We start from the raw sequence: 23,118 nt of genomic DNA, 5'->3' as shown, positions 1-23,118 counted from the left end.
TTGGAGAAGGGTATCATTTTGTTGGTTTCTTTTTTTAATGTTCTCCCTTGGAGGGCCCATATCTTGCCAATTGAGTGCATTTTTTAATGTCTCTTTTTGTCCCTTTCTATTTGTTTTTTGAAACTAGGTGTTTTGTTTCCTAACCAGCTTTTTCCATTTCAAAACCAAGAGATAAGTTAAAGATGTTTAAGGAGGGCCCAACATATCAAACTAAAATTTCAATTCCTTTTTATAAATCCTGGGTTCAATAAATTGTTTAATTTGACTGTACCATCTCTTGATTTGGACTGCTGAAATAAGCTTTGCTGTACCTCTAAGCAAGGCCACTGCCTCACATCATATTTACTTGTTGCATTTTTCTGTCGGTGCACATGTAGTTGGTTTTCTCTGGCAACAAGTTTTAAATAAGAAAAATGATAATTGCTCTTTAAAATAAGCTAATAAAAATTCACCTTATATATATATATATATATATATATATATATATATATATATATAGAACTAGGCTAATATGCTATTAATAGCACAAGTCATTGATGCTACCAAGTTTTTAGCCATTGAATTAATAGATGTGCGGTTAGGATGATGTGGGCCCCCTAGGGTTGAGTGGGTGGTTGGTTGAATAGTATGATCTAATGGGTGAAAATGATCAAAAGGGTAGATCTAACGGCGGAAAACTTGGTAGCACCAAGTGCTTCGTGCTATTAATAGCATAGTAGCCGGACTCTCTCTCTCTCTATATGTATTATATATATATAGTAGAGCTACTGTGCAATTAGGAGTATAGCAGTTCTTATACTCCTAACTTTCTAACCACCCATCAAGTTCAATGGGTGGTTAGAATGAGAGGGGCAAGAGATATTGGAGAGAAATTGGGTGTTTCAATTTTCCTCCTCCTTGAATTTTTCTTCTCTCCAATATCTCTTGCCCCTTTCATTCTAACCCCCCATCAAATTTGATGGTTGGTTAGAAAGTTAGGAGCATAAAGACTGCTGTACTTCTAATAGTACAGAAGTCTTGCTAAATATATATATATAATTGAGCTAGAATATTTTTAGAAAGACCAACCCCTTGGTGTTCCTAAGTTTTTAGTCCTTGGATCTACTTCTTAATTACTAATAGCCTTTGGATTAAACACTATTCCACCTACCACCACCTACCATCACCTACCTAGGGATGCAAATGGATCCGGGTTGGTGGAGCTCCGCCCCGATCCGTCCCGAATGGGGTGGTAAGTGGGAACAAAAAATATAAAAAAATATAACCCGCCCCGAATCCGCCCCGATCCGCCAAGTAAATGGAGCGGGAGGTGGGAGACTCATTTCTTCCTTCAATCCGCCCCGATCTGTCAAAAATCCGGCTCCCGCCCCGATCCGCCCCGAATGGAGCGGTAAGTGGGAGCCAAAAATAAAATAAAAAGTAACCCACCCCGAATCTGCCCCGCCCTGATAAGAAATGGAGCGGGAGGTGGGGGAACTCTCCCGCCCCCGGATCCACCCCGTTTGCATCCCTACCTACCACTATCATCTCAATCTCACATCTCTCCATTCAATGGCTAAAAACTCAAAAGCAACACTTTTATGGTGCTTTTGAGACTATTCTAGCTCATCTCTCTCTCTCTCTCTCTCTCTCTCTCTATATATATATATATATATATATATATATAAATAGAGCACGGCGAAGAATGAATATGCTTGTGTTCAATTCATATGCATCTTCACGTTACTGGGCTGCAATCGTATAACAATAAATGTTAAATAGTGGTCCAAAACAACGCATAAATACCATAATAAAGAACATAACAATAAAGATTGAATAAGAAAAATATATTCGTATGTAATAAGGTGAATATTTTCGACAACACAAGCACCACCGACGCTGCGACGAGCTGAGCATTTTCTCGGCAGGCGAGACATCGCCCTCCCATCTCCCCTCCATTATTTTATTTTATTTTATTTTATTTTATTTATGTCACGCTGATGCTGCTCCCGAACTCTTTTTAATTGCTTTAATATTATCAGTGGTCGAAACAATTTATCAAAAAAAAAAAAAAAAAAAAAAGGTACTGTTAGGAGTAATCTATAATGTTTCTTTAAAGAAATTTCATTTGACTTGCACATGTGATTTCATGTCAACAACCCATAGAGAAGTGGTTGTGAGATTGTGAAATATTTTTATTTTCTAATTATCTTATATCATAGTTTAATACCTTAAACTATGGTATTGTTAAGTCCTCTAAATTGCTTTTTTTTTTTTCATGTTGCAGTGAATTTTGTTTTTGTTTTTGTTTCACATTTGTATTAAATGCATTATATAATATTGTTAACATGTTAATATTACAAAAATTAATGTAAAATTTAAAGTATCATTAGACAAATACAATTCCTCAAAAAAAAAAAAAAAAAAAACCAAGCAATAAATACTACAAAAACAAAACAAAAAAAAATAATTGCAATGAAAAGGTTGCGTACATTGAAAACGAAGCTAAGAGGCAACAATGACAGCTCAGCTTCCGTCCCCATAAGCCCCCCGCATAATTTTCCTATCGCTGCGTCGGTCGTCTCTAAAATGTCTAAACTGCCCATCCCCTCAACTCGCAACTTCGTCCGCACGACGAAGGGCATTTTTGTCAAATAATAAACCGCGATAAATCCCCCACCTAATACCCAATACCGCGAAATTACACGGAGGAACTCAAATTACTACTCTACCCATCGCACATGCTCTTCACCTGAACCCAGTACGTGAGGGCAAAAGCGTCATTTCGGAGCCTGCTTCTTGTTAACTCACGAGGACGAGCAAGTGGGGCCCGGAACACAACATGTCTTTTACGCATCACCAATCGCCACGTGTTTTCCCCTCCTCTTCTCTTTCCCTCGAGAGAAAGGAAAATAATAAAAAGAAAATTCGCAAAAAGAGGAGGGGGAAAATAAAAATAAAACCAACGAAAAGGACAAATGAACTAAAAGCGAAGAGAATAGAGTAGGAGTGGGGGAGAAGAGAGAGAGAGAGAGAGAGAGAGAGAGAGATTGTAGAAGGGGCATCGTTTAGGGTTTCCTCCTCGAACGTCGTCGCCCATGGCGATCCCGATCCGCGGCGGAGTTAATCAGAGCGTCCTCCTCGTCGTCTTCTTCGTCCCCGTCGTCGTCGTCGTCGTCGTCCGGAGGAGGAGGATCGGGGGTTGGGATCAACTCCAACTCCGTGCTCGTGGCGCTCCTCGACTCCCACTACACGGAGCTCGCGGAGCTGGTGGAGAAGGCCCTCCTGTTGCAAACCCTAGAGGACGCGGTGGGGCGCCACAACCTCACCGTCTTCGCCCCCCGCAACGACGCCCTCGACCGCGACCTCGACCCCGAGTTCAAGCGCTTCCTCCTCGAGCCCCGCAACCTGCGCTCCCTCCAAACCCTAATCCTCTTCCACTGCGTCACCCACCGCCTGAAGAAGCCCGCTCCCCCCGTCCCCCCCGGCTCCCCCCCGGCCCTCCCCATCTTCGACGCCATGGCCCCCGGCCCCTCGCTCGCCCCCGCCCCCGCCCCCGGCCCCGGCTCCGGCAAGCACTGGTTCGACGGCGAGAGCCAGGTGAAGGACTTCATCCAGACCCTCCTCCTCTACGGCGGCTACAACGAGCTCGCCGACATCCTCGTCAACCTCACCTCCCTCGCCACCGAGATGGGCCGCCTCGTCTCCGAGGGCTACGTCCTCACCGTGCTCGCCCCCAACGACGAGGCCATGGCGCGCCTCACCACCGACCAGCTGAGCGAGCCCGGCGCGCCCGAGCAGATCGTGTACTACCACCTCATCCCCGAGTACCAGACCGAGGAGAGCATGTACAATGCCGTGCGCCGGTTCGGCAAGGTGCGCTACGACACCCTGCGCCTCCCGCACAAGGTCGTCGCCCGCGAGGCCGACGGCTCCGTCAAGTTCGGCCAGGCCGAGGGCTCCGCCTACTTGTTCGATCCCGATATCTACACCGACGGCAGGATCTCCGTCCAGGGCATCGACGCCGTCCTCTTCCCCCCCGACCAGGCCCTCCCGCCCGGCGCCGCCGTCGCTCCCGCCGACCGCAAGCCGCCGCCCCTCGTCAAGCGCAAGCCCAAGCCCAAGCCCACCAGGAGAGGTCAGTCACTCACCGCTACACTACTACTGCTATCCACTGCATCTCCCTCTGCTCTGCATAAATTCTCTCTCTTTTCTTTCTCTTCTCAATTCTATCGATCAGCTCACATCTCAGATCGGATCACTGCTTTTTAATAATTCTCTTCTCAATATTGCTGATCACTAAAAAATTCGCGAATTTTAATCATCAGTTCTCATCATTGACGGCTCAATTTTTAATTCTACTAGCAAAAGGACAAATTTGGTGACTCTTAGCCGATCATCCAAACCTAGTTGTTCATATCAGATCAAATTTAGGAAATTAATTTGTGTGTTCTTTTTCTTTTTCTGCATCGTATTAACATTAGTGGAACAAATGGATCGAATTGTTCTTGAGAGAAAACGATAGTAGGCTAGGCTATCCTACTTTATTATTTCGTTTTCTTGGGGGGTAGATGATCATGATAGAAGATATCATCACCTAATTAATGGTTGGCTTAATCATACCACACTATGCTGAAACCTTTTTCTTAGGTTTAGTTCTGTTTCTTCGATCCTCCTATGTAGGGTTTACTCAAAATTTGACTGGACAATAACTGATCCAGGTTTCATCCATTGGTTGAAACGCAGCAAACAAAAAAAAAAAAAAGAAAAAAAGAAAGAAGTTCAAAATGTAAACTTTTTGACCAATTTTTTGTCAGGTTTTTATAATAATTCAGATGTATTGTTGTGAGTTTACAAATTCTAAAAATATTTCAAGTCAAATTACCAGTTCTTTTTGTCATCTGCACTCGGTGGCAACTAACTAACATTTTTAATTACTAATCAGCATTGAATATTACTTATTGATAGAGTATAATAATGATTGCTATGGTAATTGTAGCTAAATTTAACCGTTTTAAAAAGAAAGAAAGATAAAACACACACACACACACACACACACACACACAGAACAAAACCCAGTGCATTAAAATGCGCATTTGTGTGGGCTTTTTTAAGTTTGTAAAGCACGGGCTTAATTGCCTTGTAGCTGTGTCGGTGGCGAGATACCCATATCATATGTACGTACGGTGAAGGGTCTTTATCTTACTCAACATATCTTTTCATTTTAATAATTTCGCCCTAAATTTTGTGCACTTTTTTGGAATATTCTCTTTAATATAATTTTGGTAGAATTTAGCTGTCAGAGAGCCAGTGTGTCGGTGTCGTCTGGAGTCCATCAGTCCGTGAGCTGGCTGTCACTTTCCCCTCTTTTTTTTTAAATTTTAATTTTCATTCTTTTATTAGTTCTCTTGCTATGGGTTCCTTAGAATGCACACCAATGTGTGGGTTACGAGTCACATCCACACCCGCTGCGCCGGAGAAAGCCTCGGTTGTAACGCGATCAATTATTGGTGTGATTTAGACGTGGCGCCCTCCATCCAACTCCCCTCTCTCATTTTCTCTAATTTATTACTCAATTTGCAGATCCTTTGACTTTATTTATTTAAGCTGAAGTCTATTGTGCAATTCTTTCAACCATATGATGAGAATATTATGAAAATAATACACCAATATGGGGACCTAATTAAAGTTTACTGCATGATTAGATAATTGATTTTGATGGAATTAATGACTTTTTTTTCTGTGTTAATTAATGCAGGGAAATTACTGGAAGCGGCGTGCCAGATGCTAGGCGGCTTTGGTCAACGCTTCTCCAGCTGCCAATCATAATTTTTAAACAAAATTCGGGTGATGACAAGTCAAGGACCAAAAAAAAAACACCAAATTTTAAAAATTGCCCCCTCAGGGATGATGATTATTCTAGATTTTTTAGTTGGTGGTATATGAAGTTGCGGGGGGTTGGGGTGCGATCATCAAATGAGTGAGCGGTTGTTGTTATTGTTGTGTGTCATAATAATGTTCATAATAATAATAATAATATTAAATATTATATAACACTAGAGAGAGAGAGGGAGGGCTCCCTGTTATTGTTTGTTGTGGTCTTGTGTATAGCAAGATGCTCTTTTTGGTCGCTCTGCTTCTTGTGTTTCACAATTTATTTTTATACGACAATTTGCAATAAAATGTCATCTTTTGGGAATATTTACTCATTTCGCCACCTGTGATTTTCATATAGTTGTTACTGGATACATCCTTTTTCAGGGCATGACCTTATATAATGACATATATCTCTAGTCAATGGTTTTCTTTTTTTTTTTTTTTTGACCATTTCCTTTTTCATAAATTATATGAAATATGTATTATGTATGTATGTATGTATGTATATGCAGTGTGTAGTAGTCACAGCAACTAAACAAGGTTGCATTGCTCGCATCCAGCTGTCATTTGGACTGAGTCATCTGGCCGCTATGTAGAGGAACACATATAATTGAGGGGACCAGCCAGGGGATTGACGGGTACATCTCAAACTTACATAGCATATGAGCACAGCAAAAGATTCTCTAGATGAAAAAGGCAAGAAGGATCGTAAAAAATAAGTACGAAGATAACAAAATAATAAAATAAATAAGAAAGTACAAAAGATATAAGATTTACGTAGTTCGGCCAACGATGAGTCAATCTACGTTCACGAGCAAGACCACTTCAATACATTATTCGATTAATTTGCAGCACAAAAGTATAAGGAGTAAATTGGATTACAAGAAACTCTCTCTTAGAAGCTCTCCATATTTTTCTGTCAATTGGGGTGTCTACAACGAAGCTCACAACTAAAAACATTAATTACAAGAGTTAATAAACTCTAAAACCCAAAGTCTAGTAGCAAATGATTTCAGCCGTCCATCCGAGTTTCCGATTCACATCTAACCATCAATCTCCTCTTAAAAATCTTCTTTAAAGTTTTCTTGGACCATCTTTAATCTCTAAGATCAAAATTAGATCAAATTGGGGTCAATCCAAAAGATCTAGCCTGTTGCAAAATTGCGTACCAGTACTCGAAATCGCATACTGGTATACAATACAAAAATAGAAAATCAGTATCCGTACTCAATTCGTGTACCCGTACTGGCAGTACCGGTACTCAATTCACATACTGATACATAGTACAAAAACAGTTTTTTCAAGTTTCGAATTTTGAGAAACTGCTGAGGTATTCTATAGTACTGGTACTCAAACTTTAAGTTCTGATACCTAACATCTATAAACCTCAAATTTTCGATGTTTTCACTATGATATCGATTCGGAACATGATTTTACATGATCCAACAATAATGAGAATCAACGAAGCGTTTTCCTTGGATCAATCCTGCACAATACATGAAAATTGAAAAACTGCCACATTCTTGCTTCTTGCATTTTCTACCTTTTGTTTTGTTTTGGTTTGTTTTTCTTTTTCAAAGTTTCACTCCACTCTGTCCCTCCTCTTCCACTCTACCTCTTTAATTTTATCTTTCGCCTTCTCTTCTACCTGAAATATGAAGTCCTCAATAGAATATGCCAAATTACTGAAACCAAAGTGGCATGAATCTAAAGTGTGATCACTTTAAAAATTGAAAGTGTTCTTCATTATGAGGATTCAAATATCTCCTCGCTGCATTGACTAGCTCTAAATATTTTCTTAGGCACATGCGTATCTGCTTCTCGAGTAGCGAAGCAGTGACGAAAGTTGAACCGAATAAGCACTGAGAAACTAAATCAGCTGTACTGTGAAATGGCATCTTTCATAAGCTACATACAAGAGCTTCAAGGTTAGAAGCCAAGTAGATGGATAATAAACTAGAAATTAATAACAAGAACAAGAAAATCCTTATATACAACAAAAGAAACTACATGCTTCACCTTTAATTTCTCAAACAAAGTACAAATCATGCATATACTCTTCATACATTTGACATACTGTTACACTGTTGTATATTTTCCATTGGTATAGCGCTCATGTATCTTTACAGCTCATGTAATTTAATGCCTATGATGTAGAAACATCTCAGGAATTTAACAAAGAAAAGAAAAGAAAAAAAAAAAACTAGAGAGTAAACTTTGCAGTAACTGATTAGCCAAGCTTGAAAGCCTCCCTAAAGCCGATACTGAAATTGCTCTGCAAGCCTTTCTTCCCGAAGCCCGTGTTTCCTTTCTGCATCATCGCGACGAACTCGCTGTAATCTATGCGCCCGTCCTGGAACACAAATAAGTTAAAGGGTTAGTCGAATGGTTTATATTCATTAGAAGTTAATACAATTAGCTCCAGTAGCAGCAATTTACGTTGTCTTGGTCGACTTCTCGTATCATTTCCTCTAGACGGACATCTTCTATACCGAACTCTTCGCACGCCTGCTGCAGCTCGTCTTGTGTTATGTAACCGCTACCATCCTTGTCGAAGTATGAGAATGCCGCGAATAAGTGGTCTTCCTTCTCGATCTTGTTCATGTGTAGAGTGGCGGCTATGAACTCGCCGTAATCTATGGTTCCACTGTTATCTACATCAGCCTGCAGTTTCCGTCAGAATACGAGAGACATATCAGCAAAGATGATAGCAGATGAAAACATGCCCTACTTGAACTCAAAACGAAGTACAAATTCTTCTAAAAAGAAGATCCGGCACAACTATACATGTTGTTTCATTTGTCAACACCCCTTCAACTGTTTTCTACCCATTTGTAAACATTAAATGGAGAGTCTTTCTGTGATATGGAAATGATGTGCTGCAAAACTCACCGCTTGCATAAGCGCGTAAATTTCCGATTCCTTGAGATTAGCACCCACTCTTTGCAATCCGGCCTTGAGCTCGTCGAAAGTGATCTGTCCGCTGTTGTCGGTGTCTATCATCTTAAACATCTCTCTTAAGCCAGCAATTTCATCCTCCGATAGGCTCTCGGCGATAACCTAGAGAACAAATGATTGATCATCTTAGGATCAAAATGCAGGGTGAAGAAGATCATCGAGTCCTAATATTGAACCTTAACAAAAGCAGGGCTCAAAACCAAACCAATTTTTTGTACCAGAAATGAAACAATGCAAGAGTAAGGCTTACTCTAAAAGCCATCTTTTTGAGCTTGTTCATCGCGGAGAACTGCTTCAATCGTGACAAAACTGCAGAATCTAGTGGCTTGTCAGGAGCCACACCTCCGACCTGAACCCAGGGATGGCCTGAAAGAAATTGAAAGGAAGCAGTTAAATCGATCTTAATTCGCGATTATCCTTCGTCAAACAATACGGAACTGTACTTATTTTCGCGATTGGTTTAGGAGAAAATCGAGGCGACAAGATATCATTTCATGACTCTGAGAAATCGATACTTACGTAAAACTTCGTGGGCAGTCAAACGCTTCTTAGGGTCTCGAACGAGCATTCTCCTTACAAGATCTTTCGCACTCTCTGAGATGCTAGGCCACGGCTCCGACTGAAAATCGAGTTTGCCGTGCAAAACCTCTTCGAAGATACCTTGTTCGCTTTCTGGTTGTAATTTAGTTTTTTTTGAAAAGAAGTCATCAATGAGATGATGCTACCCTTCTGAGATCATCAAAAGTTACATGATTTATATAAGGAATAGCAAAGTAATCACCTGCCCAGAAAGGGGGGACTCCGCATAACAAGATGTAGATGATTACACCAGCACTCCAAACATCTGCTTCTGGACCATATTTCTTTCTCAGCACTTCTGGTGCTACATAGTAGGGGCTCCCAACCACATCAGTGAATACTTCTCCTGCGATAATAAGATTAGCTCAAATTTTCAATCATTTGCTTTACAAAAGATTAGATTCAGGTGAAAATTAATAAGAAACGTGGGAAATACGACATAGGCAACCAAAAAAACACACATACAAGAAAAGAAAAACAGCAATTTTAAGAACAATATGTCTCAATTATATGCTGTAAAAATGAAAAACTCTGCAAGTGCCGATATATTCGACAGAATGCGAATAAATTCCGAAGAAATTTTTTTTAAAAAAGAAGAAATTCAGCTCATGAATCAAGCTCAAAAAATAGTCCCTTAAGCTAATTCATTCAGATTTGTTTAGCAAAACAACCAAATTAAGTCAAGTAAGCGCAATTAATACTGAATCTACAAATTATGTTCGCATGAACCGATCAAAAAAAGTCAACCCGAGAAAATAAAGTCAAATCTTAGCAAGGCATGGAAACGGAAACAGAGTATCAACAAACTAGCTAGCCGCAGATGAATGCGGAGGGAAAAGATGGACAGACGGACCGGGGCGGAAGAAGACGGAGAGGCCGAAGTCGATGGTCTTGAGGGGGGCCTCCTCGGAGTGGTCGGCGAAGAGGAAGTTCTCGGGCTTGAGGTCGCGGTGCATGACGCCGAGGGAGTGGCAGGCCTCGACGACGCCGACGATGACCCTGGCGAGCTGGGCGGCCTTGCGCTCGGTGTAGTGGCCCTTGTGCACGATCCTGTCGAACAGCTCCCCGCCGGCGCACAGCTCCATCACGAGGTGCACCGCCACCGCGTCCTCGTACGCCCCCTCGATCGCCACCACGTTCGCGTGCCCCGACAGGTGGTGCATTATCTGGATCTCCCTCCGCACGTCCTCCACGTCCTCCTCCGTCGCCAGCTTCCTCTTCAGTATCGACTTGCACGCGTACTCCCTCCCCTTCTCCTTCTGCATGCACAGATACGTCGTCCCGAACTGCCCCTGCCCCAGCTTCCGGCCTAAGCTGTACACGTCCTTCACATTCTCCGTCCTCCGCTTCAGCACCGATCCCGCCAGCAACCCCGCGCTGCCCAGTCGCTTTACGTCCGCCTTCGCCTGCTTTGTTACGTCTTTGCCGTCGTCGTCTTCTTTATGGATAACGACGGGCTCCGGAGCCTTGTTTTCTGCGACTGCGATAGGGGGATCGGCAACATCGGCGGCGGCGGCGGGGGGCAGAGCGTCGGTCTGCGACCGGGCGCGCCACAGAGTGGCAGAAACCGACTGGAAGAAGCCGCTCTTCGCGATGCTCGGACCGACGCAAGTGTTCCCCATGCTATATATATATATGATATGATATGATATGATATGATCTGCTTTGCTATTCTATTATCCTAATGTTTGCTTGATCGATCACTCGAATTCCTCTCTCTCTCCCAATCCTCCTCTTCTTCACCATTCGGCGTGGTGTCACCGAAGATGATGCATGCATGTATGTAGGTTTCACTGAAAACAACAGGGCACTACTTTCAGCTGTGTGCACCAAATGTAAGAATCATACGAAGAACCGATCCAGGAACTAGCTATATACAACAAGTTAATCTAAACCAATCTCCAATTTTTTTTTTTTCCTTTTTTTCCCCCTCTCTCTCTCTCTTATTGGGGGTGGTGAATGGTGATGAAGAGGAGGGAGTGTAGACCATAGAGAGAGAGAGAGAGAGAGAGAGAGAGAGAGGGAGAGGGGTATAACGGTCACATATGCGGTTGGAGCCGGCGCGTTGTAATAAGTGAGTCAAAGGAGAAGAAACGCGGTTGGGGATTTGGACGGGGCAACAAAGCTTTAAAAACAGAGAATTGTTCTTTGCGCAACTTGCCCACTGATATCCTAACACGAAATCTCCTCTGATATATCTATCCTCTTTTTTCTCCTTTTTTTTTTTTTTTTTTTCCCTTTTTTGTTTTCTAAGCTAAATATGTAAAAACAAATCAAGAAAAGGAAGGAAAAAAAAAAACACTCCTCAATTGTGGATTATATATTTTGAAATAGATTCTTTAAAAGTTATAAATTCATATTAAGAGTTTTGTTAAATTTAATAATAATATTATTCGGTTTAACTATTCTAGATACTTTTTCAGAAGATGAAATGTTGCACATTTCTTCCATCGTTTACGTTTATGGGCAGTTAGATAGCTTGTAGCTGCAACTATATTGTATTTGTAATTGCATACAGATTTAAATTTAGCGATTGACTTGATGTTTTAAATATAATTGTTGTAACAGTTGCAGCAGTTGGAGAAAGTAGTTATTATAAATTAAAGATAAGCTTTTATCTCCTTAATCATATTTTATAATATAAAATATGTATATAGTAATAAAATGTGTGAATGTACTTTTCAATTATATGCAATCAAACAAATTATTTATAGTTGCATCATGTTAAATATGTCTCGAATTCTAGTACAGCAAGATCTTCTAACCCTATTCTGTTTCAATTATCCCATTAAGTTAAGTTTAAATTATGCCTAATTTATCGAGATATTCCTAATCTTAGTGGGTTTGTATTCCTAATCGTATTAAGATTTAGCCACTATTATAAATATACCATTTCTGCTATTGATTTAGTGCGGAAGATGAGAGAGGAAATATGTGTGTATTTTTTGGGATTAGGGTTTTGTGAGAGAGGCATATTTTGTACACCACTTTGATTCTAATCAAGATTTCCGCTCCGTCTTCGCCCGTGGACGTAGGCCGTTGGCCGAACCACGTAAATATTGTGTGCTTTATTTTTCTTCTCTCTTTTTCGGATTTCTTTTGGTATTTTCGCATCCGACAAATTAAATCTTCTCGGTTTTAGTTCTAACAAAATGGTATCAGTGCTGGAATGTTCGTTTGGGTGTTTAAGACGTCGACGAATTTGAGATCGAGAAGTTTGATCGCTCCAGCAGTTTCGCTCTACGACAAGTTGTCGTTCTGATGCAACAGAGGTTGCAAAAGGCGTAGTTGGAGATGAGAAGATTGGCACTTCAGAGAATCCCGCGGATTTGCTCATTAAGTTTTTAGGCGATCAAGGTCAAGTATTCCGTAAACTTGTTCGCATGTGCAGTAGCACTTCAGGAGCTCTTGGGATTTTGATGGAGAAGACATAGAATTCAAGTCAAGGTGGAGATTGTTAAATATGTCTCGAATTCTAGTACCGCAAGGTCTTCTAACCCTATTCTGTTTTAATTATCCCATTAAGTTAAGTTTAGATTATGCCTAATTTATCGAGATATTCCTAATCTTAGTGGGTTTGTATTCCTAATCGTATTAAGATTTAGCCACTATTATAAATATACCATTTCTGCTATTGATTTAGTGCGGAAGATGAGAGAGGGAATATGGGTGTATTTTTTGGGATTAGGGTTTTGTGAGAGAGGCATATTTTGTACACCACTTTGATTATAATGAAGATCTCCGCTCCGTCTTCGCCCGTGGACGTAGGCCGTTGGCCGAACCACGTAAATATTGTGTGCTTTATTTTTCTTCTCTCTTTCTCGGATCTCTTTTGGTATTTTCGCATCCGACGAACTAGATCTTCTCGGTTTTAGTTCTAACAAACTGGTATCAGAGCCGGAGTGTTCGTTTGGGTGTTTAAGACGTCGACGAATTTGAGATCGAGAAGTTTGATCGCTCCAGCAGTTTCGCTCTACGACAAGTTGTCGTTCTGATGCAACAGAGGTTGCAAAAGGCGTAGTTGGAGATGAGAAGATTGGCACTTTAGAGAATCCCGCGGATTTGCTCATTAAGTTTTTAGGCGATCAAGGTCAAGTATTCCGTAAACTTGTTCGCATGTGCAGTAGCACTTCAGGAGCTCTTGGGATTTTGATGGAGAAGACATAGAATTCAAGTCAAGGTGGAGATTGTTAAATATGTCTCGAATTCTAGTACCGCAATGTCTTCTAACCCTATTCTGTTTTAATTATCCCATTAAGTTAAGTTTAGATTATGCCTAATTTATCGAGATATTCCTAATCTTAGTGGGTTTGTATTCCTAATCGTATTAAGATTTAGCCACTATTATAAATATACTATTTCTGCTATTGATTTAGTGCGGAAGATGAGAGAGGGAATATGGGTGAATTTTTTGGGATTAGGGTTTTGTGAGAGAGGCATATTTTGTACACCACTTTGATTATAATGAAGATCTCCGCTCCGTCTTCCCCCCTGGACGTAGGTCGGCGGCCAAACCATGCACGTAAATATCGTGTGCTTTATTTTTATTCTCTTTTTCTCAGATCTCTTTTGGTATTTTCGCACCCGACGAACTAGATCTTTTCAGTTTTGTCCTAACAAACTGGTGTTAGAGCCTGAGTGTTTGTTTGGGTGTTTAAGACGTCGACGAATTTGAGATCGAGAAGTTTGATCGCTCCAGCAGTTTCGCTCTACGACAAGTTGTCGTTCTGATGCAACAGAGGTTGCAAAAGGCGTAGTTGGAGATGAGAAGATTGGCACTTCAGAGAATCCCGCGGATTTGCTCATTAAGTTTTTAGGCGATCAAGGTCAAGTATTCCGTAAACTTGTTCGCATGTGCAGTAGCACTTCAGGAGCTCTTGGGATTTTGATGGAGAAGACATAGAATTCAAGTCAAGGTGGAGATTGTTAAATATGTCTCGAATTCTAGTACCGCAAGGTCTTCTAACCCTATTCTGTTTTAATTATCCCATTAAGTTAAGTTTAGATTATGCCTAATTTATCGAGATATTCCTAATCTTAGTGGGTTTGTATTTCTAATCGTATTAGGATTTAGTCACTATTATAAATATACCCTTTTTGCTATTGATTTAGTGCGGAAGATAAGAGAGGGAATATGAGTGTATTTTTTGGGATTAGGGTTTTGTGAGAGAGGCATATTTTGTACACCACTTTGATTCTAATGAAGATTTTCGCTCCGTCTTCGTCCGTGGATGTAGGCCGTTGGCCGAACCACGTAAATATTGTGTGCTTTATTTTTCTTCTCTCTTTCTCAGATCTCTTTTGGTATTTTCGCATCCGACGAACTAGATCTTCTCGGTTTTAGTTCTAACACATCATCTTTTTTTATATCCAACCAACTGCTGCATCTCCAACTATACTATTTTTTTTTAATTATATCCAATCAAGGTGCCCCTTGCAGATAAAATTTATCAGTTTTGTCAAGTTTTAATTAATTTTTAAAATTCAACTTAAAACAAAATTAATAAAGTTTTAGAGGGTCCATTCCAAATTAGGCATTTTGAGTGACACTTTCATAACATTTTTATTTTATTTTATTTTATTTTGTTTTTTATTTCATAAGTATCTTTCCTTGTTGGTGGTATCCTGGGTAGGTCCTGTTAGTTTTGATTTATGTGTTAGTGGAAGTAGCAAGAGAAAATGGCGAGTAATGGTGGTGGGTGGTCCCCACTCCCCACATTACGCGATTAGCGATTTTTAGGGTTAGGGTTAGGGTTAGGATAGAAAATTACAATTTTTTGGATCAAGCAACTCCGCAGTTTACGCAGCCGGCCATGGCCGGATCATTCAAATTTGATTCTAGTGAAGATTTATTTTTGTTTCCACACAACATATTTTAATTTGTTTGTTTCACCGTAAACGCAGGTGCGAAGTACTAGTTTAGTCTGTTTATTTAGTTTGTTGTAAGAAAGAAAAAGTAAGAAAGTTATTCGCTGTCGAATACCATAATCGAATTTGACATGAACATCGTCAAAAATATTTTGGTTAATTGTTATTTACAATTTATTTCACATAATTTCGCCCTCTGAGGTGCGTAACGCTTTGTATTTCCTCAATTTTTAGTTTGTACAATTTCTAATCCAGACATTCTGAAATATTGTAAATAAATCTCATAATCTAATTTAGTTGATTAAATATTGAACAAATCGTCGGTGCAGAAGTGATGCAGCATCTTAATTATTATTACAATATTACTAATCATAATATTTATACATTAATAATTTCTCAATATAACCAATTAACTTAAATAATGAGATATAATTGCAATAATTCAAAAAGTTTAAGCTAAAAATTATAATATATTAAAGTTTAAATACCCAAAGTGTAATTTACCCTAATTTTGAAGGTCACATGTAATAACTTTTCAAGGTTTACATACATATATAATTGAGTTAGAATACTTTTAGAAGTATCACCCTCTTGGTGCTTCTAGGTTTTTAGCCCTTGGATCTACTCCTTGATTACTAATAGTTCTTGAATCAAACACTATTCCACATACCACAACCTACCACCATCTTTTCAATCTTACATTTCTCCATCCAATAATTAAAAACTCAAAAGTACCAACCTCCTTTTGAGAGTATTCTAGCTCAACTATATATATATATAGAGAGAGAGAGAGAGAGAGAGAGAGAGAAAGAGAGAGTAGGGCTACTATATTCTTATGAATATAGAGCCCTTCATACTCATATATTATTTTCGATGATGGAGCTTCCGAATTGACAATCCACTTCGTTAAACATAATTTGGAGTATTTGAAATTTCTAAAAAATAAATTTTGTAATTTTTCGAAATCATAATAAAGCCTATCAATCGGACAGAAAACAAACGGTCAAAATAGATTGACATCCTAAGAATGAATGATCGGATTCTTCAATTTACAATCAGAGTTATTGATCTTTATCTAGATAATGAATAGAATTTTCAATCAAAAATTCAATCTATTCCAATTCTTTTATACCGTTAAACTAGCAAATATCTTATACTGGTTATTAAAAATTTTCAATTTTGTGACCTTTCGATCGTAATGTAAATGATGTCGAAAAATTATGAAATTTGATTTCTGAAAACTTTAAATGTTCTAAATAATGTTTAACGGTATAGATTGTTGATTCGAAAACTCTATCATCAAAAACGATTTATGAGTATAAGAGCAATCGTACCCATAAAGTATAGTAGCCGAACTCTATATATATATTTTTGCATAAAAAATATATATATAAGATATTGTGTGAGAGTCTATGTGTTGGACTCAAGAATTAATGGTTTAGAATCTCTAATCAAACGTGAAATGGGAGCTGATTAGTTTTCACCAAAATATTTCAACGAGGAATACGAGGCAAATGTGAGCTGTATCTTCATTATCTTTATATAAAAATGGTTTGAGAAAAATGGGATCGACGTGATGCATTAAAAAGTCCAAAATGTAATTAATATATTTCTTATGCAAAAATACCCTTTTTTTTTGTTTCTTTTTCAATCCAAGAGTTAAATAGTCACCATAAAATAGCTAAATTACACATTGGGTCCTCAAAACTATGTTCACCCTTTAACTCAATATAATTCTAGCTCGAACTTTTTAGATTATCAAATTTTACAATCCAATTTAGTTTACAGAAAATTAATGTCTGACTAGTCCATAATAATAATTAAAGCACCATATCATTTTTATATTAGTGACGCATTAATCAATTAATTTTGATTGCAGGACTTGATTGTAATAAATTAGAAAGTTTGATGAGAAATTGAACACTAAAACGTCTAATAATTTGACAACCGAAAGTGTAATTTAGTGTACGAAAGATCACTTGAAATTTTGATTAGCTTCTCTAACTTTCACAATAGTAAATCTAAAATTTTGGACTCTCACACTTTGAGAGGCACATTGATTGGCGCATTGATCCGATATATCCACGTGTCAATAATAATAATAAAAAGAAGAAAGAATAATATTGCACTTCATTAGAAGTTAGTTTAGAAAAAATAATGGACCTTTGTTCTTGTCCTTTTCACCAAATTGGTTTACTTTGTGGAGTAAAAGGCAAAAAAAGAAGAAAAAAAAGGCCTTTCATATGTCAGTTTTTGATGGCTACTTGCGTGAGTGGCCAAGGAATCATTCTCCGGATAGTATTGTTGCCATAAAGGAGAAAATAGTGAAACAAAAAACTTTGATCAACCTATTTTATCCTCTCTAAGTAATATTACCTTTATAATACCTGTAAATTAGTATAAAAATTTATAAACCAGGCAATCAACGACCCATATTTATTCACTAATCTTATTAACTCTTTTTAATATAAAAAATTCAAAGAAAAATTAAAACCCTTAAGTGATGCAGCGTGAAATGTATACCTTATTATAAGGTGCACCACCGGTGGTATTCTTCTTATCCTCTACAAATCATGAATGGTACATAAATCACGTCCAATATTATTAAAAAATATAGACATTAAAAAATTCTGCTAAATTATATATATATATATATATTATGAATCATTTTAATTAGTTCAATCAAATGGTCCAAAAATATTATATAAATTTACTAACATATTATGTTAACAATTCATTAAAGCGAGATTATAACAGTGTCAGACATATGCACGGTTGAAGTTGAGAAAAAATGGGACCCATCCTTCCTTGTTTCAACTGCGTAGCGATTCATAATGCGAATTATTATTCCTTTTCCTAGTGGCTTGAAATTTCGCTTGAATTGCAACTTTCGAACGTTCCAGTCGCAGTGTTACTTTTTCAAACCAAAAAAAAATAATAATAATACACCGATGCGTAGTTGGGGGTTTATGGAACCTCACAATGCGTTCCACGCACGCATAGGTTTTATAGTCGAAATAAAGTTAATACATCAACCCCCTTGCAAAACTTTTTTTTTAAAATTTTTTTGAGAACAGTTTTGAACCCGAGAAAATATAATGCTCAAGAGAACTTGGTGTTGAAAGGAAAACTTAAATTAAAGGCTATCATTTTAAATTCAAACTCCAAAAACTCGCAATACTTCGTATTAGTATCACAAAACGAAAAAGATTCAAGTTAACTAATGTTCCATCGCAAATACTCGAACAACAAAGTCCCAACCACCAACATGTTTTTCCTTTTCTTTGTTTAAAAAAAAAAAAATCTATTTTACCGAACGGTTTTTTATTCATCGACTTGGTCAATACCCACCTACCTCAGCCACCTGATACCTGCAGAGAGGAATACACATCCTCACGTTCTAATTGATGCTGCGACTTGAACCTCTCTCTTATTCAAAACGAAGGAATAGGATGCACCAGATGGGGCCCAGGATGCAAATGGTGCGGATCCGGAGGCTCTGGATCCGGGCCTCCCACCTTCTGCCCCGTTTCCTTGCTGGACAGGTACAGGTACGAAACAAATTAATTTCCATTCTATATTTTACTCCTAATAACCGCTCGTGGGCTCGTGGCGAGAACAGTTTTTTAGCCGATCGGATCAGATAGAGGCAGATCAAAGAGAAGGAGGGTCCGCCACCACCCACTCAATTCTTTTAGTTAATCAGCACAAATTTAGAAAGAAATATTTTTTAAGAAAAATTTGGGCCCCACTTACTGTACCATTTACGGTAGATTAGGATGGAAGCTCCATCAACACAGATCCATTTGCATCCCTACATGAGGCATGCTCCAACAGACCGATTGGTCGACCGTTCTCCGGATCATACAAAATACGGCTTGATTAAACTGCTACAGGTCAGTTGCATATAGTGGGAATAATACAAACCAAACATTGGGTACTTAAGATAAAAACTGCTAGTTCAATGAAAGAAACCAAAGCCAAGAGCTTCCAAGTCCCTAATGTGTAAATACACCCAGGGCGGTAGAAAGAGCACTTTTTCATACTTCTCTAACCTGGCTAGCAAATTCTGAATAAGGCGGCGACTCTGGCTCGGTCGGATTTGTAGGGTTTTCTTTCTCGAGTTGTCTCCGTTGACCGAAAGGTGATGTTTCCCTTTCGCAGGATGAGGGGACTCCGAAAGATTTGAAGAATTCGCTCGTCATCCGCTCAGCTTCCTCTAGGAAGTTACTCAGACCACCAAAGAAGCCTCGTTCGAGAGCTTCGATGTCGCTTTGAAGTCCGGGAAAGGGGAAAGGTACGATGGTTGGAGACTCCAAAGAGAATGAACCTCTTTTCACTTCATCTGTGACATCTTCTTCGGAGTGCTCCGTTTCTGATTCCACCACTTCTGCAGGCCTGAAAGAGTAAGTATTTAATCAATTGAGTACAAAAAGAACAAGGATCACGGCAATCAGAGTGTCGTAGTAGTTGAGACAAATACAAAAATAAAATGAAAACCACTTAAAAATGAAAGACAAGTAAGAAGAAATGTCATAATCTTACAAATAACGCTGGTCTGAGCATAACTGACCATATTTAGCACAATTGACTAAGGATTTGATAATTGGTATATAAGATCCCAAGTTCAAAACCTAATTGCTTTACATTTCTAACTGAGTTCTTTCTAAAAAAATGATCGAAATGGATAGCATGCTATATTTCTCTCCACATAAAAAAAAAAAAAAACTTCCCATTTCTAGCCGAGTTCTTTCTAAAAAATGAATAAGGCGGATAGCGGGAAACTGCATAGTTCAATGATTGATACAAGTCCAAAAGCAAAATATTAGCAACATATCAGCAACGCAGGTAAACCTGAGAGTTGCAGCTCATCAAATTTTATCCTTTTGCATCAGGGTAACATGCTAAAAAATAAACAGTTTTTTCCTAGAAGGAAACTGCATTTACATTTAAACTAGGCATGGTAAAATATTGTAGTACCATCACTATGTATAGCATTAAGACGGACATACATATGCAGCAATAGAGTGTGCAAAGAAATTACACACTAAATGTACGACAAACTACTAGGCAAAGTACTGGGGTTACATATAATTACAAAGAAAACCGATAGTTGTGTGGTCCAAACAACTAGCTGATGAATAATGGGTTTATCATTCAATGTATCATATGAAAAACCACTCCTCTCATATATCACATAGAACTATTTTATCAGCTAAAGTCATAAACCCAAAACTGTACAACATAATCGCAAGGCTTGATACAAAATAAACAATAGGCCATGATCAAACTGCACCAAAAATTAAGAGCTCCGCATATTGCTTAATAGGATAAAAGGGTAAAACCAATTTAGTCGAATAATGAACTACTTAAGGTCACACCTAAAATCACAAAGCCCCAAAATATCACCATACGCAAATAAAACCACTGCAGAAAAATCCAACAAGAAAGTCTGTAATTTCTGAGACACTTCACACAGTCGAAAATCCAATACAACAGATGAATGTTAATTACATGAGACAAATTCACCGTGTCTAAGGAGGTAAAACGTTTGCTTTAAAAAATATTGCCATATCTAGCAAATCAAATTTGAAGAGTACCATGCCTACACTAATTCTTTATGTTGAATATATATAATCTCCAGGCACTCCATATTCTACACACACACTCGAGTACAGTAACAATGTTTTCTTCAACCCTAAAGTTAACGGTGCATTAATATCAAAAACAGCCTAGCCCACATGCATACATGATGCCCCCGCATGGGATCATGAATGACATTTCTTGGGATCGATGATTGATTAAAGCAGGCTACGGGCCAATTATGCTGTTTATTGAAGAACTTTTCCTTTAGTGAGGGTGAAAATGGCAAGACTTAGGAGGGGAGTATAGGGTGAAAATGGCAGGATTTAGGTGGGGAGTATAAGAAACAAAATTTGACATGTATTAGTCCACATCAGAGATGCAAAGTTATAGATAAGAAAGCCTTATGTGTGTATAAAAGTTTGAGTTTGCATATATTGTAACAACCTCAACAAAGGCTGGAAAGTCTGCGCCTGCCTATTTCCATTCTCAATGCTTTAGTTGATTATAAAGCTAGACACGAAAGAAGCTCACTCACGGACAGGATTTCTGGGTACGACCTATCAAATTCAACAAAAGAGATGAGTTCCGCCTAAGCAAGCCACGGCGTTAATTATAAAATAACAATTTATACCAGACTCACTAATGAAGTTTCAGATCTTATAACCAATATGAGGACAATCACTAAGTCGAAATCAAAATTCTTCTGCTTTTAGATGAAAAGAAAACTAAAAGAAGTCTCCTGGGCAACACGGACATCGTGAAGCTAAAACGACATAAAACCTTACCTACCCAAATGTAAATTACCCACTACTCAGACACCATCAACACATTGATGTATCCTGAAAGTGACCTGAAGAAGGTATTAGTCATATACACATTTGATCTTAATTTGGATAATAATTAGTTCAGATACAAAAAAACATGAACCAGTCGGTAAAAATTCTGAAACTGTATTTGTAGTGCCGCTAACAACACCGCCAATAAAACACAATTGTATAAAAACTGGCAGAAAAATATATGGAATAAAGTGAATACTTAAGTACGAATTTAATCCATCGTTGTGAAATTTACACATGACATGAATACAATGTGATAAGTATATTAGACACAAATATTGAGATATTTATATGGATTGAAAATATCATCTATAAGGAAATTATAGAGGGATATAACCTTTAATATGTGCGAGAAACGCAAATCTCAAATCAGATTTCAAACCAACCAATTTACTCGTACTTACAAAGTCAACCCCAAACAATGGAAAATAAATTCAAATCACACTAACAAACATTTTCAAATAAAGAAATTCATGAATTCTGATCCCCAATTCATCCAAATCGGTGATTTGAATAATTAAGCAACGTGTTAAGACACCAATCGATTTGCATATCTATTTTGCGAAATGCATGATTCCACACAATTGCAGATAAATACGATTACCAAACACTTCAAGCCTCAAGAGATTAGCATCATCATCATTGTTTGTGCCCCAAATTAAGCTTGCACACACATGCAATCCCAAATTTATATACTAACGACTGCATCATGAGTTCCTGTAGCTTAATCAGAAGCGTGCGTAACCAATAAATTAAAAATGAGATACGACATATTTGGGTCTTAACCACCAAATTTACACCGGGAGATAGAAATCAACGAAACTTTGGTACAGATTACGAATAGGACGGGATCAATTTACCTTCCGATGCAATCTCTGAGGGTTTCCTGGGTCCTCTCGCACTTCTTGATGAATCTCCCCGGCTCCACCTCCTCCGTCCTACACCTCGATCGAACTACCCTCCTTGTCGAGCAATGATCCTCCTCCCTCGACCTAGGGTTAGGGTTTACGACCTCTCCCACATCGCCGAAACCTCTCCCCGAGGAGACGATCTTCGAGGGCTCCTCATCGTCCACCCACTTCCACCCCATCTCTCTCTCTCGCTCTCTCTCCCGATCGGTTTTTTTTCTGGGAGCGCAATCCTTCGCAGAAGAAGGGTGTAGGATACTTGGATGTTTATGTTTACATATATATGGAAGGATCTCGAAGCATCGGCACTTCACACGTGTCATTTGCTTCGGCTTAAACGTGTTTCCGCTTCAGTTTGCGTTTGGCCGCCGACTTCTTGTGGTCGAGCCCAAATACTGCAACGGATTCCCATGGCCACCGACTTCCACTTAAATTACCCTTTCTCGTTGATCTTTATAATACAAATTATAAATCTCTGACTTAAAAATAAAAGCTATTAGCTCTTTTGAGAAATACGCATCGCAAAT

General features: G+C 38.7%; 3 protein-coding genes across 3 annotated transcripts; 1 reads left to right on the top strand and 2 right to left on the bottom strand.

The window, feature by feature from the left end:
- On the top strand, window positions 2,455-5,856 carry LOC109712740 (fasciclin-like arabinogalactan protein 17). Its single transcript, XM_020236485.1, has 3 exons — window positions 2,455-2,628; window positions 3,052-4,117; window positions 5,738-5,856. Exons 1-3 carry the CDS (start codon window positions 2,455-2,457, stop codon window positions 5,806-5,808), a joined length of 1,311 nt encoding a protein of 436 aa, XP_020092074.1. The 3' UTR covers window positions 5,809-5,856.
- Window positions 7,849-11,506, bottom strand: LOC109712578 (calcium-dependent protein kinase 10-like). Its single transcript, XM_020236209.1, has 7 exons — window positions 10,247-11,506; window positions 9,596-9,739; window positions 9,334-9,486; window positions 9,065-9,180; window positions 8,749-8,916; window positions 8,296-8,520; window positions 7,849-8,209 (listed from the first exon to the last, which is right to left on the bottom strand). The coding sequence occupies exons 1-7, from the start codon at window positions 11,013-11,015 to the stop codon at window positions 8,087-8,089; spliced, it is 1,698 nt and encodes a 565-aa protein (XP_020091798.1). The 5' UTR covers window positions 11,016-11,506; the 3' UTR covers window positions 7,849-8,086.
- Window positions 18,974-22,853, bottom strand: LOC109712350. Its single transcript, XM_020235874.1, has 2 exons — window positions 22,544-22,853; window positions 18,974-19,659 (listed from the first exon to the last, which is right to left on the bottom strand). The coding sequence occupies exons 1-2, from the start codon at window positions 22,771-22,773 to the stop codon at window positions 19,302-19,304; spliced, it is 588 nt and encodes a 195-aa protein (XP_020091463.1). The 5' UTR covers window positions 22,774-22,853; the 3' UTR covers window positions 18,974-19,301.

This window comes from Ananas comosus, linkage group 7, assembly GCF_001540865.1.
Source record: "Ananas comosus cultivar F153 linkage group 7, ASM154086v1, whole genome shotgun sequence".
Classification (NCBI taxonomy): domain Eukaryota; kingdom Viridiplantae; phylum Streptophyta; class Magnoliopsida; order Poales; family Bromeliaceae; genus Ananas; species Ananas comosus.
Note: the sequence above shows the minus strand (reverse complement) of the source record. Positions and strands in the feature narration are given on the sequence as shown.

What these genes read in the sequence shown, in the direction of transcription:
- LOC109712578 (XM_020236209.1), bottom strand. Translation starts at nt 11,015, where the DNA reads ATGGGGAACACTTGCGTCGGTCCGAGCATCGCGAAGAGCGGCTTCTTC. An exon ending in GACTGCCCACGAAGTTTTAC is followed by an intron (nt 9,181 to 9,333) that starts GTAAGTATCGAT and finishes AATTTCTTTCAG; the next exon opens with GCCATCCCTGGGTTCAGGTC. An exon ending in TCAAAAAGATGGCTTTTAGA is followed by an intron (nt 8,917 to 9,064) that starts GTAAGCCTTACT and finishes TTTGTTCTCTAG; the next exon opens with GTTATCGCCGAGAGCCTATC.
- LOC109712740 (XM_020236485.1), top strand. Translation starts at nt 2,455, where the DNA reads ATGAAAAGGTTGCGTACATTGAAAACGAAGCTAAGAGGCAACAATGAC. An exon ending in GCACGACGAAGGGCATTTTT is followed by an intron (nt 2,629 to 3,051) that starts GTCAAATAATAA and finishes GGCATCGTTTAG; the next exon opens with GGTTTCCTCCTCGAACGTCG. An exon ending in GCCCAAGCCCACCAGGAGAG is followed by an intron (nt 4,118 to 5,737) that starts GTCAGTCACTCA and finishes TAATTAATGCAG; the next exon opens with GGAAATTACTGGAAGCGGCG.
- LOC109712350 (XM_020235874.1), bottom strand. Translation starts at nt 22,773, where the DNA reads ATGGGGTGGAAGTGGGTGGACGATGAGGAGCCCTCGAAGATCGTCTCC. An exon ending in CTCAGAGATTGCATCGGAAG is followed by an intron (nt 19,660 to 22,543) that starts GTAAATTGATCC and finishes TTACTCTTTCAG; the next exon opens with GCCTGCAGAAGTGGTGGAAT.